Here is a 20,702-nt window from a genome sequence, read left to right as displayed (position 1 = left end):
GACATGGTAGCAATTAGAAAAAGATTTATCGACACTTATATTCACTAGGCTTCAATCAATGATATCCAAATTTTGTGGTTTCATGTTTGTAAGGGACTTTAGTATTAGAGATTTTGGTGTTATCTGCATCTATCTGGTGTACTTTTTATTGCTAATTACTTTTGATGTACTCATATCATCTAGTTTTAACATTTTGTCTTAAAGAATAATTAAATCTAAATACCTCCATCCCAGGTCGGGAGGAATTGAATCAATAAAAAAAAGGAGCTGGAAGGTTCACTCAAGCCCACTTAAATTAGGTTTTTATCTTGTTAAGATTTAATTAGTTCAATCATCATTCTTAGGGTTTTGGCTTAACTAAACTAACATCATTACTAGAAACTTGGTTAAGCTTAACTCTGAGCAACATCTTAATAGTTGGGCTATAATTATCACGCCTCTTATGGTTGAGCTATTCCACACGAGCTATTCATATTTAACCTAGAATTGCCCAGGATAGTAATTAGGGCTAATCAGGACTATTAGCTGCGTTTTGATTAGGACTAGGTTAGCTAAGACCCATGGGTACTTGACTAAGGACTGTATCCGAGGTTCAGATTGAGTTAGGGTTTTGGTAGATTAGGTTAGGCCAGTGAAGGCAATTTTGGGTTTCATGTCATGTTTCATCTTAGCCACCTTACACCATGCTGACCCATTTCCTAATCATGAAGAACAGGAATAGTCATTAGGGTTCTTGATGTTAGTAGATGTCAATTAGTGTTTGGCTATGTAAGCCTATGCATAGTTTATGCCAGTTGATCTCTTTTTTTTTTTTGCCTTTATGGTTACAGAACCATTTGCCAGTTGATCTCTTAGAAATCATTGACTTTGGAATTAGGGTTGATCCCTTTTTTAAGGGACATCACGTCACAATTAGGTTGGACTCACTTGTGAGGTTATTCTTCCCATAATTGATCAGTCAGTGCTACTTGGCAGTGACTTGGAGCTTAAAGAAGACTGTGGTCACGGAGGGACTCGCTACTTAGACACCTCTTATATTAGACTAGTTTAAGGTCCATTGAGAACCCAAGTGGTAAAAAATTTCTCTAATTCTTTTAAGAGGTCAACAATTTAGAGATCACTTCTCAACATGGAGATATAACATGCAAATCTAAAAGTTGTTATATTATCGGTTTTCCCAATAAGAAGAAATTATTATTCAAATAAATGTTGTCACATTTAAGCTTGTCCGCAAGTTGTTTTCTCAACTTTTCCATATTATTAAAGCTTATTTTAGTCATTGTTCTTATCTAGGTCTACATCTAAGTTGTTCCTTTACAACATTATTTTCTTTGGCAAAATCTACCATTCTTATTTATGTTTTGAGGTTGCTTATGAAAGCAAGTTGTAATCATAGGCTGGCTCGACCGGTTCAATTGTGAATCGGTCACATCACCGGTTCGATCCATCTTAAAAATTGGTTTTGCATCTAACCAGATTTAATTGGCTAGAACCATTGGTTCAACAAGTGAATTAGTTTTTTAAAAGCAATTGGTTAAAGTGTTTTATATTTAAATAGTTAAATAAATTAATTTAGCAAATTTAGTATAAAATATAATATTAAACTTAATAAATTAATTTAAATTTAATCTATTCTAACTTTTAAATAAGCATTAAATTCATATTAGTATTATTTATCAAAAATTGCCAAAAGTATTCTCATATAGCCCCACCACTTTATGTGAGTTCCTAACATTTGCAAAATCAAAATGCTATATAAATCATACAAAATGAAACTTTACCAGTGATGTGGGACTAAAAAGTTAAGTTGAAGTTTTCATGTTTACAACACAAAAATTATTTTCATTAATTTTTATAATATGAATAATATTTATTTTTAAAGTCGGTAATATTTAATTTTTTTATCTATTTGTTTTTAATTTATTTAAGTATACACTATAAATAACTAATTTTTATGTATTTAATTATAGATATAAATGATTTATATATATAATTTTATTATGTAAATTTAATATATAATTTATATGAATAAATTATATATAAATATGTAACATAAATTAGTAATAATTTATATTAAATTAAATGCTTATATGCAAACTAAATTTAGATTAAAAATTAAATTTAAATATTGTAGATATTTAATTTTAAATTACAGAGGTTTTTGTGCATGAATTATGTTTATTTTTTAGTCATAAAATTATATTATTATATAATTATTACATCATTATTATATCATTTAAACTTTGTTTGAACAATTTTAATATTTATTATGTTATTTGGTTCAACTCCTTGTTTAACTCCAATAAAATCATTTAACATTGAATCTCTCATTCTTCCGTTTTGATGTCCGGTCCGATTTTCACAACCTTAGTTATAATGATAATCAAGTATGCTTCAGAAGTTATCACCTTGCAATTCTTGATTACAGGGAATTGAGCTATTTCGGCATGCTTTAGAAGTTTCACCTCAGAATGTGTCAGCACATTTTGGGCTTGCTTCTGGTCTCCTTGGGCTATCAAAGGAATGTGCTAGTATTGGAGCATATGAATGGGGCGCTTCTCTTTTGAAGGTTTGATGTTGACATGCAGGCACGCTTTTCCCTATCTTTAATATTTTTTTGCAAAATATAATATAAACTGATACTGTGAGGTTGGGCTTATTTGGTTTGTAGGATGCATCGGAAATTACTAGTGCTTGTTCTCATCTTTCAAGCAATTTTTCTTCAGTCTGGAAGCTGCATGGGGACATTCAGGTATAGATTGGACAGGCCGCTCTTTATTTCTGTTTTATTATTTATTCTTTTGACGCTATAGCCATTGAGTTGATTGTTTTGAAACATTGTGATGATGGAGATGGCGTTGAATCTAGTTATAATTCTGAAGGTCATATCTTCCATTGTCATGCTTGCAGTTTTTCAGGACAAACAAAGCTGGCAACCTCTTATTCAAGAAAAATAAATGTCTTCTTTACCATTATCCCAACGATTTAGGATGGGCTTTATGAATTCCCTGTTTTCTATCATTTTTGTTGAGTTTTTAATGAGTTGCTAAGTCTAATTTTGAATAATTTTTATCCATGTTACCTTTGTGAGTCATGCACATCAAGGGAGGGCGAGGGGGGATGATGGGCGCAATTCAATTCCTCACTTTGTTCATTTGAAATAATGTCAAACATTATGTAATAAGCACAACAAAATAATGATTAATGGATACTTTGTGGACAATGCATAACTGAATATAAATAAATCAAACAAAATAAACATACATATACAATATAATTATAGATGGAAATTTGCAAACTATGCATAGCTAACAAATGATTGATCAATCCATGAGCACAATAATAAAGATAGTACTCATCAATATGAACACAAAAATTTTACGCGTTAGATTCGGTCCACAAGCACACAACCAGCAGAAGAGATTATGTTGTTGATATAAATATGAGCTATATTTGAGTTATGTAATCAAGCGAGCATATATATAATGAATCTACTTAACCATAAAATTATAGTTATTCAACAACCAATTACTAGTGTTTGCCCTTAAAAATAAATAATGTTGATATGAGAGATTTACAGTACTTGGGGAGAAGGTATTAAATTAAACAATCTAGATCACAACTATAATGATAATTATACTAGATAGCATATTTATAATCAATATATGAATCTGGCAAACTTGTAATGCAAGTTCTAATTATTTATAGAGGTTATGATGACAGCCGAAATATAATAATGCTAAGTGTAAAAACAGCAATATAAATATATAAGTAAATATAAGTTCACAGTGATAACATGTGATAACATAATTATCCATTCATTACAAGCATGGATAATCAAGTTTAGCGCGATGTATACATTTAACTAGAATGAAGAAATCATTGTTTACATGGTTGGGTCCAACTTTGCCTATCTCCACACTAAAGCATGTCCTTGCTTGGAATTTGACTGTGAATTACTCCTTTGTTAGCAAATTGGTGGAGAAATTGAGGTTCCTTCTTAACAAGGAACAAGCATCTAAACCCTTGATTATAAACAATTGCACCTCTCTAAGTTAAAGGTTAGCAATAACATATGAGAAAACCTTCAAAGTCTTTTGAGATTTTGGTGTTGAATCAAGCTATCACTAATGATTATAATTAGAAACAATCTTTTGCAAAATATTACAAAATGTACAAGTAAATTACAACTTTGAACGAAGATATTGAGAGAGGAAGGCATTACACTAATTGAACTTCATGTAACTTGATGAGAATGAACACATGAAATCCTTGAGAAGAGAGCCATAAAGCTCAAAATACTTCAGTTCTATATGGAAAATAGGGCTGGAATCATTAGTATTTTTAGGTTACTTGGTTAATGGGCATGCATAAAGTAATATGAGAGTCAACAGAACACCCAAAAATTCTTACCTGGATGGGTTGTTAAGTTGCAAGCAATTCAGTTTCAATAGCTGGAGAAAGTAGCCATTATCCTCTTAATTTGCAATTTGTGGATGCCTAAAACATAGTTGTGGTGACCTACTAACCTAGTCGAGACCCACTATTTTTTGGGACTAAAATCTTGTAACAAAACAAAAAAGAAAGAGAAAATGCAGCGGAAAATAAAAAACAGTAGGATTTAATGTGGAAAAATATGAAATCGGGAAAAAATCACGGAGCCACACCAGCTCCAGAAATCCACTATTAAAATGGGAGAAATTGTACATATTTTTTTCTTGCTCATTCTCTCATTGTTTCTCTTCACTCTTCACACACCATTCTGCACAGAACTAACAAAACGACACTCATAAACCACAACAAGGGACGCAACACTTCACTTAAACATGAAAAACGAGAAAGAAAATTGCCCAACCTGACTCCTAGCGTCGCGATGCTGGGGTTTGGAGTATCACGTGCTCAACTCTTTGTCTCAAACTTGATTGCAGTGCTAGGGTTTGGAGCGACGTGGCACTCCGCTCTCTGTCTCCAACTAGGTGCAGCAGTATACAATGTCGTAACGCTGTACATATTTTTTTTTTCAATTTAGCCCTGCAGCTAGGGTGGAAAAGCTGTTGGACCTGATGATATTCCAATAGAGGTGTGGAAATGCTTAGGAGATGAAGGAATTTCATGGCTTACTAAACTTTTTAATACTATTTTGAAGACTAAAAAGATGCCAGATGAGTGGAGAATGAGCGTGTTAATTCATATTTTTAAGAATAAAGGTGATGCACAAGATTGTGCGAATTATAGAGGTATTAAGTTAATGTGTCATATTTTAAAACTTTGGGAGCGAGTTATGGAGCATAGGTTGCGGCGTGATACTAATGTTTCTCATAATCAATTTGGATTCATGCCGGGTAGGTCGACTATGGAAGCCATACATTTATTAAGAGGTTTGATGGAGAAATATAGAGAAAATAAGGAGGATCTACATATGATATTTATTGATTTAGAAAAAGCATATGATAAAGTTCCAAGAGAAGTGTTATGGAGAGTTCTTGAAAAGAAAGGAGTCAATAATGCTTATATTCAAATCATTAAAGATATGTATGCAGGAGCTATTACTTGTGTTCAAACACAAGGTGGATTGACCAAGTATTTCCCTATTTCGGTTGGGTTACATCAAGGATCAGCCTTAGGTTTGATGTTGACATGCAGGCACGCTTTTCCCTATCTTTAATATTTTTTTGCAAAATATAATATAAACTGATACTGTGAGGTTGGGCTTATTTGGTTTGTAGGATGCATCGGAAATTACTAGTGCTTGTTCTCATCTTTCAAGCAATTTTTCTTCAGTCTGGAAGCTGCATGGGGACATTCAGGTATAGATTGGACAGGCCGCTCTTTATTTCTGTTTTATTATTTATTCTTTTGACGCTATAGCCATTGAGTTGATTGTTTTGAAACATTGTGATGATGGAGATGGCGTTGAATCTAGTTATAATTCTGAAGGTCATATCTTCCATTGTCATGCTTGCAGTTTTTCAGGACAAACAAAGCTGGCAACCTCTTATTCAAGAAAAATAAATGTCTTCTTTACCATTATCCCAACGATTTAGGATGGGCTTTATGAATTCCCTGTTTTCTATCATTTTTGTTGAGTTTTTAATGAGTTGCTAAGTCTAATTTTGAATAATTTTTATCCATGTTACCTTTGTGAGTCATGCACATCAAGGGAGGGCGAGGGGGGATGATGGGCGCAATTCAATTCCTCATTCCACACAGAACTAACACTATTTGGTTAATGAAGTATATAGTTTTGACTTTTTGACTGAGTAAGAAGCACAATGAAGGTAGGGAAAGGTATAATAAATTAACTAGCAATTTAATCTTGTACTATAGTTTTAAGTAAGTCCTAATGATGAGAAAATACTTAATGTATGTTTTCTTTATATAATAAAAAAATTATTTAATTATAAATGTTTTTTTTTTTTTTAAATAATTTAGCATCTTTACCCTCCTTCAAAGGTTTAGGATAAACCATGTTCCCAGTCAAACAATGAAGCTTTAAACATACGCTGACACATGAAGTCATTATCCTTGGAATTTTCATTTGCTCACTTTAGACTTCATGATTTCTCCTTATTGAGTTAGTTGCAACGGTTCCTTTCTCCTTATTGAGTTAGTTGCAACGGTTCCTTTCTCCTTATTGATAGTGTCATATAATGTATAGTATAGTTCAATCACTGAGAAGCCAATTATAACACATCATATACACACTAAGGCTCATGGGATCAATAATCTTTCGGTTAGTCCTTCCTAGTCTTCTAATACTAATTTTATCTGCTCTTTTAATTGGTGTATTTTCTACACTTTATTGTACATTTCTGAACTACCTTAGTCCATTTTAAATTACGTAGATTTAACAGATGTCACTCCTTTTGTTCCTCTAATATAATCATTTTTTAGTTTTAATCACACATCTATCTTAACATTCTCAAACAGCAAAGTAGTTATCCTAAATGTAAGAAGAATGTACTCCATTAGAGTGAAAGGAAGATGAGTGTTCCGAGATTGATGTGAATATGGTGGTAACATAATAGACGAGTTTATCAGATTACTTATTGAGCACTACAAAAAGGGCTATAAACTGGAACCGTATAGCTTCTGTTAGCAGTCCATCACTATTCTAGTCATGTTAATCCTCAGTATTGCTGAGCGAGCTGTTTTGATTAAGACAGGTTTTTGTATTTAAATCAACTATGATCAACTTGGGATGTTGAAGCATTATATAAATGCTCTGCCTTTAAAGACCATAAGGTGGAATTCGTAGAAAAGAAATAAGCTGCAGAAATTTTAATTCCTCCAGTCCATATATCTCTGAAAGTGGCAAAAAATAGTTATATCAGAAAGATTTTTGGCCGATTATCTTTGCAATACCTGTTACAGTGATACCTTATAATCAGTACAATAACTGAGCAGTACCTGTGTTTCAACAATGATGCAAGCAAAAATTTGGGAAGGGCCCCAAATTTTTGCGAGCAAAAACTTGGTATCAGAGCCTAGGTGTGTGTCTTCCTAGGTCTCTTGTTTTGTGTCTTTTTTAAGTCAGAACAATCTATTTTCAGTGATATACTTAAAAAGAAGAAGATTGTTTGTTTGATATAGGTGCTGAAATGCATTTATATTTACCTGTTGATTGCAGCGGCTGTTGAGGGTGAAAACTGATAGATTATTCTGTTGGCTTTATAAAACAGTATAATGTGCCTGTGCAGGAATGCATTTACATCAGAACATGGTATGACCAAGTTTATACTAAGCTAAAGTAGTATATTCTCTTTATGCCTGGTTCATCTTGCGCTGCATTGCTTTGTTGCTTATTCTTATTCTAAGTGAGTTCCACCAACAAATAATCCTGTAAATCAATGTTTTTCTCATGGGTTCAGGCAAAGCTTCAGATTGTGCTAGAACTAGTGTAAGCAAGGCAGACTATGCATTGAGGAATGGATGCAGATAAATTTGCTTTGAAAGAAGTGGAAAGTGAGACTCTGAATTTATAGGGAGGTCTCATAATGAATGCTTAAATCCTTGTAGACTTATGAGAATTCTCAACTAGAGTTTGAGGATCATATAACTTTTTTTCTTTCCTATTGTCCAGAATTAGTCCGTTTATGAATCGTTACAAACATCAAATAGGTTACTTATGAATCTATAAGGTTTATATCTAAAATTAATGTGAGCCGTAAATAATAAATGTAGAAACATTATGCTTTTTGTATTCAAAATTGAACCCATTAAATGAGTAAATAAATTAGTGTTGTGATTAGGAGGGAGAAAGGTAGAGTTACGATGACATGGATCGAAATTGCTAAAATATTATGTTAAACAACCTAGGCATCACTCAACATTTTGCATGAAAAATAAGAATAGGTAAAGCCAACTCCTAATAATTTGTGATATGGCGAATGATGATGATGATATTTATCTATGTTAGGTTGTTGTTTGAGTAATATAGTAAGGTGATAACCTGTAACTTAGATTGTTGGGTGATAATTTTCGTTGTTTTTGCCATTAATTGGTTTAGTGGCTAGTGTGTGTGTGCGCAATTGAAATTTTGTTAAGAGTGATATGTGTCTTATATCTTTTTATAGCATGAATCTTTATAGTTGCTGAAATTTTATATTCATTAGTTATTTTTCTTGTGAGCTTTCAAATTTTGTGACTATGACATTATTATTTTGAATCAAATAAGCATGTTTGTTGTTTTCACATTAAAAGTAAATGCTTTTGCTAGAGTTAAGAGTTATTAATACATTGATTGTAGTTTTTTGTGTGTTTTCCTGCGGTTCTTACCCTGAACTGCATTAATAAACACTAGACTTTAGAGTATCCTATATCAACTTGATATCAGAGACTATTTTGTGTCAATATATTACTTAGATGTATGGTTAGTTTTTAGGGCTGATCAACAGGTGATCATAAGGATGATAACTATCTCGGAAAACCAAATAAAATAATTACTTGCAAAATATATCAACTAACCAAAACAATAAATCAAATTTATGATCGACTTGACATTGAAAATTGATCAGCTATGCTCATAAGTATTGATTAATGGATCCATCCTTATAAGAACACATCCACAATGCTATTAGATGAAAAGAAACCCATTATGAAATTAAAAAAAAAATTAACACATGCATCATGGAGAGAATGAAAGTTACGAACAAATATACACCACAATGTCATGATATTGATGAAGACATAAATAATATGATTAAAATAGATTCATCATCCTTTGACGGGAGGATAAATCCTAAAGTCTTATTATTTTGGATGATGGATATAGACATTTTTTAGATTCGTCATCCTTTGACGAATGATGTTGGATGAGTGATAAGTAAAGTTATGTTAAACAAAAAGCTTATTGACCTAGAATAAATGTGTTGGATTGGCTTTGGACACAAAGGGAAAGACCGGGGCTAGAACTTACTATTACTTGTTAGTTTTTCAGTGTATGTATGTGATGCGGACATTGGCACGAAGATCTGGCGCATCTATCACAGGAGGCGTCGTAAATCGATGGCTCTAATTTAAGTTGTCATTTATGAATTATTTTCTACATTTTAGTTTCTATTTTATGTTATTTTCTATTTTACCCCTAGGTTAATTTATTTGAGTGTTGTGGCCCAAGGGGCATTTTTGTAATTTTCTATTTTCCCATGTTATGGCCTATAAGTAAGGGCCTTAAGCTATTGTAATGGATGGTTGATTGATATGAAAAATTGTTTTTCAACACTTGTGTTCTTCTTGTGAGAGAGCGTTAGTGAGATTCCTATGAGAGGAATCGAAGTTGTCACCAGCCGCAGGATGGGTCCGAGCTCGTGATTTGAGTCTCTTGGAGAAGGGCAATCGTATCACCCACCAACCTTGGAGACGGCCGGGTTCGTGGTTTTATTCTTTTCGTTATCTTTTCATTTTCTCCTTGTCGACATCCCCATCTCCTCCTTCCACCGCCACCGGCGCCTTCCTCCTTCCCATTGAACCGCCAGTTTTAACAACCCCTCCATCACCCCCACTGAGAACCCCCACCTTTACTTCAATTATTAATTGCCTTTCCTAAATTGGAGGGATTAAGTTAACGAAGGATTTGAATTCAAAATTCAAATTTGAATTCAAAATTCAAATTTGAATTCAAATTTATTTATTGCTTAATTCATTCTTAATAATTAGGCATTTAATGATGTCTTTAATTCTGAAATAAAATCTCAGAATTTTGAATTCAAAAATCCCGCCGGCCTCCCTTAATCCTTCCCTTGTAATCAATTAGTTTCCAATTAGGGAAGAGCTCTTCATTAATGCAAATTTGAATTCCAAAATTTGAATTCGAATTAGCATTATTCACACCATTAATCTCTCCCACCATTTAAGCCAATTGTCATTAATTCTCAAATATGAATTTAAATTCAGATTTAAGACATTAATTCCCTCAAATCACTCTCCAAATTAAATCACCTCCACCTTGGCTTCACTCACATTTATTAACTTTTTCCCCTTTTTGCTCCAGCCGAAATTCCCTATGCCGTTGTCTGTTTGATTAATGGCTTGATTTTCCAGCAACCAGCAATTTCCAATTAATTGTTTCTTAAACTCCAAGTCCCTCATTTGGAAACAATTTCAATTGCTGTATTTCCTCTCTTGGCCGAAAGCTTCCCAGGCTATCACGTGGAATTCCTCCACTAGAAGCTCCCGTGAACAAAATCTTGCCTAAGCATTACTTCCTAATCTAGTTCCCAAACTCCTCCCGTGAAGCATTCCTTCTACTTGGAACCTGAGAATTTTCTCAGGTTTTGGCACAAAAACCTGAAGAAAAAAATTCAGATTTTGTGAGCTGGAATAAATCCAGATTTATTTCAGTTTTGCAAGGAACAATTTCAGATTACGGAGAGGAGATCCTCTCCGTAGCATAGCCGGTGCTCCCGTTCTGCATCAGTATGATAAATAATTCAATTATGTTGACATGATTTTTTCTCCTTAATGCTTGAAAAATTAATTGTTATGGTACTTGATCACATGCTTTTTTGATATCTCAATAGAAATTATATGAAGATCCTCCTAGTTGCTCTGCATGTTTTTTGGCTTGTCGACTTTTTACTATCTACTTTATTTTTAAGCTTCTTTTTATTATCCTCTTACAACTTTGTCATACCTCTTGTAAGTTTATTCCCCATCATCATCATATGCAACATCTCATGTGACCCTTTAGCCTTATCTGAAATTTGCCTTGAACCTGTGAATCTTAATAGGCTTATCATGTCGATGTAAGTTCTACATTTATGCATTCAAGGATGTTCTTTATGTATCCATATTTTAATTTGTTCCCATTAAGTTATACTTGTTCGGTTAAACCTATTCTTCTAAATTCATTTTGAATAATTTTTATTACAACAACAACAACAACATCAAGCCTTTGTCCCACTACGTGGGGTCGGCTACATGAATCCTTTTTCATCATTGTTTCCGGTTAAAAGTCAAATTCTCATCTAAATTTAATAAAGAAAGATCATTTCTAATATTTTATAATCAAGTCTTTTTAGGTCTACCTCTATCTTTCTTAACATAAGTCAAATCTAATACCTCAACTTTTCTAACCGGGTTATCGGAAGGCCTCCGTTTAATGTGACCAAACCATCTAAGGTGATTCTCTCTAATCTTATCTTCCACTGGAGCTACTACAACCTTTTCACGTATATGCTCATTTCATATCATATCTCTAAGGGTCAAGCCACTCATCCACCTAAGCATTCTCATCTCTGTAACACTTAACATAGTATTATGCTTCTCTTTTAATGGCCAACATTCGGCACCATAAAGCATTGCAGGTCTCACCACCATCTTATAGAATTTTCCCTTAAGTTTGAGGGGGACTTTTCTATTGCACTTTTTTGAATAATTTTTATTGAGGAAAAAATGAGTAAATTTTTCTCCACCGTGTCTATCTCACTCTGTACCTGTGCATCACATTTATGATCGGTGCCCTCATGGTAGCATGTGAGTGCACTCAGGCTCCCTCTTCTATGTGAATCCCCCACTCTCTGTTCAGTGTCATTCACCAAGTACTCCGTACAAATCTCTTGTTCAGACTAGTTATTACCCTTTCCTGGGCATCGTTTTTACCATGACTTATTTATCCTTAGTGCCAGGTCATTGGATCCGCTTGCCCGTGGCAACATTTTTTTGCTATTGGCTTCATTGCCTCTAGACATTGACATTTGCGCTCATGCCATCTTTGTTCTTTTGCACACTTTCATTGATTGTGAATGTTATTGAGGATTAGCTTTAAGCCCATATTTTTTTTCTTTTGTCATAGATGTTCTTAATAGACATTTGCAAGATGATGTATCTGGGTGTAGACTTTTTTTTGCTGATGATATTCCTCTTGTTGATAAGACTTGAGAGGGGGTTGATGGAAACTTAAATTATGGAGGTCTACCTTATAGTCTAAATGTTTTCGCTCGAGTAGATCTAAGACTAAATACTTGGAGTGTAATTTTAATAGTAATAGATCTAGTGGTGGGATTGTGACATTGGGTGATCATATGATTAAAAAGAATGCACATTTTAGATGTCTCAGGTCTATTGTTCAAAATAATAGTGATATAAATGGGGATATTATTAATAGAATTCAAGTTTGATGATTGAAGTGGAGGAATGCATTTGAGCCTATTGTGTGATAGAAAAGTACCCCTCAAACTTAATGTAGAACTTTATAGATGTTGGTGAAACCTACAATACTTTATGGCGCAGAATGTTAGCTATTAAAAGAGAAGCATAAAATTAAGTGTTGCAAAGAATTGGATGCTTAAGTGGATGAATGGCTTTAAACTTAGAGACAGAATGCAAAATGAGTTATGTTAAAAGGTTGAAGTAGCTCCAGTTGTAAATAAGATTAGAGAGAGTTGCTGTCATGATCCGGCCCGATGAGCTCGTATAGGCGAGGCGGGAATGGATGGTTGGACGGTAGATCAATTTTTTTTCTAAAACTAAATAAATTTGAAAGAGCCACTAAACTTCAAAATATCTATAAACTAATATAATAAACATATATACTTCATATATACTTTTCTTTTTGAGCCCCACGTCTACGGTAGACATTTCCACCTCTTCTACTCAACAACAACAACAACAACATCAAGCCTTTATCCCACTACGTGGGGTCGGCTACATGAATCCTTTTTCTCCATTGTGTCCTATTAAAAGTCAAATTCTCGTTTAAATCTAATAAAGAAAGGTCATTCCTAATATTTTCTAACCAAGTCTTTTTAGGTCTACCCATACCTTTCTTAACATAAGTCAAATCTAATACCTCTACTCTCCTAACCGGGTCATCGGAAGGCCGCCGTTTTATGTGACCAAACCATCTAAGGCGACTCTCTCTAATCTTATCTTATACTGAAGCTACTCCAACCTTTTCACGTATATGCTCATTTCGTATCCTATCTCTAAGGGTAAAGCCACTCATCCACCTGAGCATCCTCATCTCTGCCACACTTAACTTAGTATTATGCTTCTCTTTTAATGGCCAACATTCGGCACCATAAAGCATTGCAGGCCTCACTACCATCTTATAGAATTTTCCCTTAAGTTTGAGGGGTACATTTCTATCACATAACAAGCCCGATGCATTCCTCCACTTCAACCACCCAACTTGAATTCTGCTGATAATATCCCCATCTATTTCACCATCACTCTGAACAATAGATCCAAGATATCTAAAACGTGTACTCTTATTAATGACTTGATCGCCCAAAGTCACAATCCCCTCACTAGGTCTATTACTACTAAAATTACACTCCACATATTCCGTTTTAGATCTACTCAAGCGAAAACCTTTAGACTCAGGTTGACCTCCATAATTCAAGTTTACCTTCAACTCCCTCTCTAGTCTTATCAACAAGAAGAATATCATCAGCAAAAAGCATACACAAAGGTACATCCTCTTGCAAATGTCTAGTGAGAACATCCAAGACTAAAGCAAAAAGATATGGGCTTAAGGCTGATCCTTGATGTAACCCAACCGAAATAGGGAAATACTTGGTCAATCCACCTTGTGTTTGAACACAAGTAATAGCTCCTGCATACATATCTTTAATGATTTGAATATAAGCATTATTAACTCCTTTCTTTTCAAGAACTCTCCATAGCACTTCTCTTAGAACTTTATCATATGCTTTTTCTAAATCAATAAATATCATATGTAGATCCTCCTTATTTTCTCTATATTTCTCCATCAAACCTCTTAATAAATGTATGGCTTCCATAGTCGACCTACCCGGCATGAATCCAAATTGATTATGAGAAACATTAGTATCACGCCGCAACCTATGCTCCATAACTCTCTCCCAAAGTTTTAAAGTATGACACATTAACTTAATACCTCTATAATTCGCACAATCTTGTGCATCACCTTTATTCTTAAAAATAGGAATTAACACGCTCATTCTCCACTCATCTGACATCTTTTTAGTCTTCAAAATAGTATTAAAAAGTTTAGTAAGTCATGAAATTACTTCATCTCCTAAGCATTTCCACACCTCTATTGGAATATCATCAGGTCCAACAGCTTTTCCACCCTTCATTTTCTTTAAAGCCTCTCTAACTTCAGTTTTACTAATACGCCGATAAAAACAGAAATCTTTATTTTCATTTAGAGTGCTAAGGTCATTATAGTCAATCTTATTTTCACAATCTTCATTAAAAAGTTTAGCAAAATATCTCATCCATCTTTGTTGAATATCATCTTCTAAGAAAAGTATTTTTTTATCTTCATCTTTAATACACTTCACTTGAACTAAATCCTTACTACTCCTATCTCTTTGTTTGGCTAACTTATACATATATCTTTCTCCCTCTTTAGTATCTAATCTATTATATAAATCTCTAAAAGCTAATGTCTTTGCATCGCATATTGCTTTCTTAGCATCCTTAAGAGCCACTTTATATATTTCCCAATTATCAGAATTTTTAAAATTAAACCAATTTTTGATTTAAAATAATTAAACCTGAAAAATGTTAACAACTAACAGTAAGACAACGCTTAGTAAGTAAAACACGATTCTAAATTACCGTAATCAAGGCAAAATGAACAATATGCTAGATGCCACATTTCATTTAAAACATAATATAAATTGATTTCTTACAAACATGTCATTAAACATATCATATATCATAAAGCCATAGCTTTTATTTTCATTTCCATATTCATATCAATCTTCGTAACTTTCTCATTTCATATATAGTACAACCGCCACAGGAGCTACCGCCTAGTACCATAAAGGTACTCCTTTATTATTTTCTTTTCCATATCTTTTACCATTTTAACGTACACGAGTACATCATCCCTAGCTAGTATCATAAGGGGGTAAACTCCATCAATTCAGCATGCACATACAAGCATTCAATATAACAATCATATCATAATCGATTCATCTCATTTCGATTACATATGAACTTTGTGATATAATACCATGATGTATAAAATATAAATTTCATGATCAATCATAGGATAAATAAATAAGATAATCATGATCTAAAGTGACCATAAAAACTTCATAAACATTCTTGGACTTTCAAAACATATAGTTGGAGAGAAACAAAAGTATTACTACAATAAAGAACCATGAATACTCACCTCGATTTAAAGAATTTGATTATCCCGCTTGAATACCTTTTTTCGAGGTCCACGATTAACACCTATTAACATTAATTTCTCTTTCAAAATTTTTCATAATAAATCTAAATTAAAGTTCTCATTTTCTTCCTAATCTACCCTAAGTTCTCTCTCCCTCTCTCCAAAAGATCACATAAAGCAAGCATATATTCTAAAAATTCTTAATTTTGTATAATACATAATTTAATCAAATTAACCCTTTACTCTAACCTAATTTAATTTAAATTAATTTCTATTTTCGGATTTAAATTAATTAGAAATTAGGAAAAATAGTATTTTGAGAAAAATCTCAAAATTTCACCATTAGAATATTCTTACAACCCTTAGGAATAAACTTTGTTAAGAGATTTCATAAAAATTAAAATTTGGAAAAACCCTAATTTTAGAAACCCTAAATTTTTTTGGAGAAAAGCACATTCTCATGTATAAAATCATTTCTTAGATCTTTCCTATTCAATTCATAAAGAAAAACTAGGTTTTTGTCAAACCCTACAAAATTTCTCTTTCAAAAATCTAAAAGAAAAGAAAGAAATCCTTAATTCTAATCATTCCTTGACTCTCCCTTTATCTTCTCTTAAGATTTTCCAACTTTGGCCATCGGAAACCGCCTCCAAAAGCCGCCGCCGAAGCCTACCCAAGCGTCCGCCCCTCTTCCGCCCGCCTTCTCTTCATTTCCTTCGGTTCGACCGAACAAACGAGCGGAAGAAATATGAGGGGACCAGAATCGGTCCCCTTAAGGCTTAGAGGGAAAAATCCAATTACCCAAATGCCCTTACTTAAAATATCCAAGCTTTAGTATTCTCTAAGGGTATTATAGGTATTAAGAGACTGTAATGAATTTTAATTTCTAAATTAAGCAAAATTAGATATAGGTTTTATATACCAAATTTCTTAGAATTTTATAAAATTATTTTTGTCAAATTCCGATGACTTTGAAAAATTCACTTAAGTCTTGCCACGGCACATCGAAAATTGGCATTTTTCGGGTTTGGCAGTTGCCTTAGATGATTTGATCACATAAAATATTAGCTTTCCGATGACTTTGTTAAGATAATAGATATATAAGATCCGGCTTATGTTAATTAAGGTAGAGGTAGGCCTAAAAAAACTTGATTAGAAATTATTAAAAATAACCTTTTTTTATTAAATTTAAATGAGAATTTGACTTCTAATAGAAAACAATGGAGAAAAAAGACTCATGTGGCTGACACCATGTAGTGGGATAGTGGCTTGATGTTGTTGTTCTCCAAAATTTACCAAGCTTTAAGTATGGTGATTTAAATAAGGAGAGCTAGGGTGGCTGTCTTCCATCAAATGCTTGATTGCATTGATGATGCATTATTTATTTATTTTTTTTCTCATAACATATTTTAACAATTGCTCATGTTGTACTCTTTTCATTACTTTGTAATAAAAATTTTCTTTAAGAAAAAATTTCTGTTCATGGTACCTTTGATGGATAGATTAATTAATTTTGAAGGTTAAGGAATTGAATAATGGTTATGATAACATCAATCGAACTTGTTGAAAATGATTTGCAAAAAATATATTTCACAATTCATGGAACCTTCAGTAGTAACGAATATAAAATAAGGATTTAAAAAGCCTACCCCAAATTGGTAGTATAATAGTAATTATGATCATGAAAGTGTTTCATGATTCTGATCATTTCACTGCCTTAAATAAATTAATTCTTTAAATCTCTCATAATAATTTCAGTTTTGTTTTCCCTGTATTTTGCCATGTTTAACTAGGATCAGATCTTTATGTTTAAGGCATATAGTTGATCCAAATTTTCGGATCTATTTTCTCTTGCCTTAGCTTTTTATGCATCTATTCTCTTTTGCTAATATCCAGACTATTATATAAATCTTCAACTATAGTTGAGGCTGCTTTGTTTATCCAGACTATTATATAAATCTTCAACTATAGTTGAGGCTGCTTTGTTTATTAGCATCTTTGTATAAATTCTAGTTCTTTCATAATTATTGTATGTCACAATAATATTTGTTGTTTGCCACTTTAAAAGCATTGTTTTTCCTAGACATTTTTTTCCCAATTCAAGCTCGAAGTCCCCCTGATCATAAATTGTCTATTTTTTCTTCTCAGAACTTCTATTACATTATTCTTATTGTTTTTGGCCATTATGGCTCCTGTCAAAGTTGTCTTTTTATTAAATTTTATGCTTTCATATCTTAACAACATTTTTTGAAATATTTGCTTTTTAGCTAAACCAGTCATTTATTCTGTTACAATTATTTCTTGTGATTGCTTCCTTTATATTTCTATCAGGATTTTGACTGTTATGCTACCACAAACTTTCACATTTACTTTTATGCCACCCAATTTTTTATAATTATTGACATACCGACCAACCTTTTCTTAACCCTTAACTAAGATGCCAACATAATTTTTTTTTTGAGGAAACGCAAATTGCATTAAAGCATAGAAGATACAAAGAAAACTAAGTGATAGCTAATCTATCTGTATCCTTCCTTATCAAGTCAACAATACTTGATGGAAGTTCACCAACAATAAAATCCTCTCAACAAAAGTCACCTAAGAGGGCATAATGGGCACAAAAATCGCCACTCTATTACCCTCCCTTGAAACAAAATAAAAATTAACATTATGAAAGACATCTAAGAAAGAAAAATCCAAGCTATGAAAACTGTTATTCCGATTAGTTTTCATCACCGTCTTTTGCAAAAGCTTAACTATATTGATGTTGTCTCCTTCAATAATAATGCCTTGCTTCTCAATCATCCAATTTTGTATTACTTTGTTAAAGTCGAAAACAACAAGTAGTTCAAATAAAGAAATGTCCCAATGCAATAATTTCCTTCCATACGCAAGAAAAAATCTGCCTTTGTGATCTCGTAGTACACCTGCTATATTTGCTTTATTAGACTGCAACTATGAGGCATCAACATTCAATTTAATCCAATTTGTAGGAGGGGGAAACCAATTTTTAGACAGCACCAAATGCCGATTAGTATCCCAGTTCTTGCAATCGGAAGAAAAATAGGCTGAACCGAAAAAGACAGAATCTGAGCTGCAAATGTAACCGCATTAGGAACATTAGAACCATGTGTAAAGCAATTTCTAGCTCTCCAATTATGATATACCGAAGTTAAATATAATCTTACTACACCAGGATTAAGCACGGCCATCTTCTCCAATTTCTTCAAACATTGGGACAGATTATTGAACTTGGTTATATAGAAACCCCATATAGCCAACGTATCAAATATTTCATTTAACTTTTTACAATGAACATCAATGTGACTACCATCTTCAGCTTCCAAACAACCCCTTGGACAACATCAAGAATCCCGAAGCCTTCTATAATTCAACGGACAATATGTAGGTAGCGAATTATTAATCGATCTCCACCAGAATAAAGATTCTTTAGTAGTAACTCTAAGCTTCCTTATCCAATTTACGTGAATAGCTTCTATATTACGCCCCACAGACGCCTGGAATGCCATTGCAGAAATAGAACCAGAATATTCAACCATTAGCTCCAATGTATCTTCACTCGAATCAGGACATAGGAATTCCAGAAATAATATTTGCTATATCTTCAGAAAACATATTATTCAGCATAGAATTATTCCAGCTCCCATCTCTATTCAGAAGAAATGAAACATATTTGTTATACAACTCCCTTATATTACACATAGTTGACCATTTATTCAAACTTTTGTCAAGAATCCAATTATCATTTAAAATGTTGATTTTATCCCTATTCAAAACTTGCCATCTAGTAATCAGTTTTAAGAACCGAGCTCCATCCTTTATAATTCGCCACGCCGGAGATGAGTATTTTCCAACTTCATCGTTCCAAACATTATCACCATATTTTGCTACAATAATCTTATTAAGAAGAGTATTCTGATTATTGATAAATTACAAGTGATACGAGGATATCATAATTGCTTAATGCTAACTTACGAGGATATTCCATAGCCCTACCAAATATTTTGTTTTATTCCTGAGTAAATAATTTATTTATGTGAATGTTATGAGAATTCCATATTTCATTCTAGATCGACATTTGAGTAAGTCTTACTCGATGGAATTAGGTTAATTATTTATGATAATCATATATATAGGCTTATGGTGAACTGGTTAGCAGTGGAGCAGCAACATATTTTTTTTTATAGATAAGGAAAGCAGTTTTCTGGATTCAGGTTAAGCCATGATGCTAAATATTGACGGAAAAATTGTTTGGGTTGCTTGATCTAAATAATACCTATTGGTAGTAATTATAACTTGCTGCATTATTAATCTTACATTGAGTTAGCTGTTTGAGAGATTGGTCGGGTATTTATTTTCTCTTATTCTCAGGGTGAAGGGTAAGCTGAACTGATCGTTCATACCACTGTACAAGGAGGCTTTAATTTCCCATTTTGTGATTTCACTTCCGATCATGTTTGTGTATAACTTTTTCCTTCTTGGATGCTGATTGTTGAATTATGGATGATTAGCCTGTTTTATTTTGTTTACCTTTTCTATTAACTTTATAGTTACAATGAATAACATTGAGTTGTCATAAATGGATATAGTACAACTCAAATTGACTATTTTATTATAAGAAAATTAGATCGTTTAGATTACAAAAATTGTAAATTTATTCCGAGTGAAAATTTATGTACCCAACAATGATTATTAGTTTTGGACTTTAAGATAAAGGAGCAGAAAATATAAAATAAAGTAAACCGATATTCTAGGATTAGATTGGGGCATTTAAAGAGTATTAACAAAAATATTTTTGAGAGTAAGATTTTAGATCTTAAGATTTTGTCTGTGCATGAGGATGCTAATGTTATGTGGGAAAAATTGGTTAGTGATATTAAGAATATTGCAAAAGATGTCCTTGGAGTATCAAAGGGAAAACTCCTAATAGTAAAAATAGTTGGTGGAATCCAAATGTGCAAGAAAAGATTATTTTGATTAAAAATAAGAAGTTTTGTTATACAAATTGGTTTAATTTTAAAAATTCTGATAATTGGGAAATATATAAAGTGGCTCGTAAGGATGC

The 20,702-nt window shown here is 32.8% G+C and overlaps 1 protein-coding gene and 1 long non-coding RNA gene across 2 annotated transcripts in view; both read left to right on the top strand.

Annotated features, from left to right (window-relative positions):
* Positions 1-20,702, top strand: part of LOC110111294 (tetratricopeptide repeat protein SKI3) — a 108,658-nt gene that overhangs the window by 15,684 nt on the left and 72,272 nt on the right. The window contains exons 8-9 of the mRNA XM_020843091.2: positions 2,429-2,569; positions 2,672-2,752. Coding sequence (XP_020698750.1) covers positions 2,429-2,569; positions 2,672-2,752 — 222 coding nt within the window. The remainder of the gene's footprint in view (positions 1-2,428; positions 2,570-2,671; positions 2,753-20,702) is intronic.
* LOC114579841 lies at positions 5,726-7,957 on the top strand. Its single transcript, XR_003701052.1, has 3 exons — positions 5,726-5,807; positions 7,631-7,723; positions 7,872-7,957. It is a non-coding gene; the product is annotated as an uncharacterized LOC114579841 (long non-coding RNA).

The sequence above is a fragment of the Dendrobium catenatum genome, unplaced genomic scaffold (genome assembly GCF_001605985.2).
Source record: "Dendrobium catenatum unplaced genomic scaffold, ASM160598v2 fragScaff_scaffold_665, whole genome shotgun sequence".
Lineage (NCBI taxonomy): Eukaryota > Viridiplantae > Streptophyta > Magnoliopsida > Asparagales > Orchidaceae > Dendrobium > Dendrobium catenatum.
Note: the sequence above shows the minus strand (reverse complement) of the source record. Positions and strands in the feature narration are given on the sequence as shown.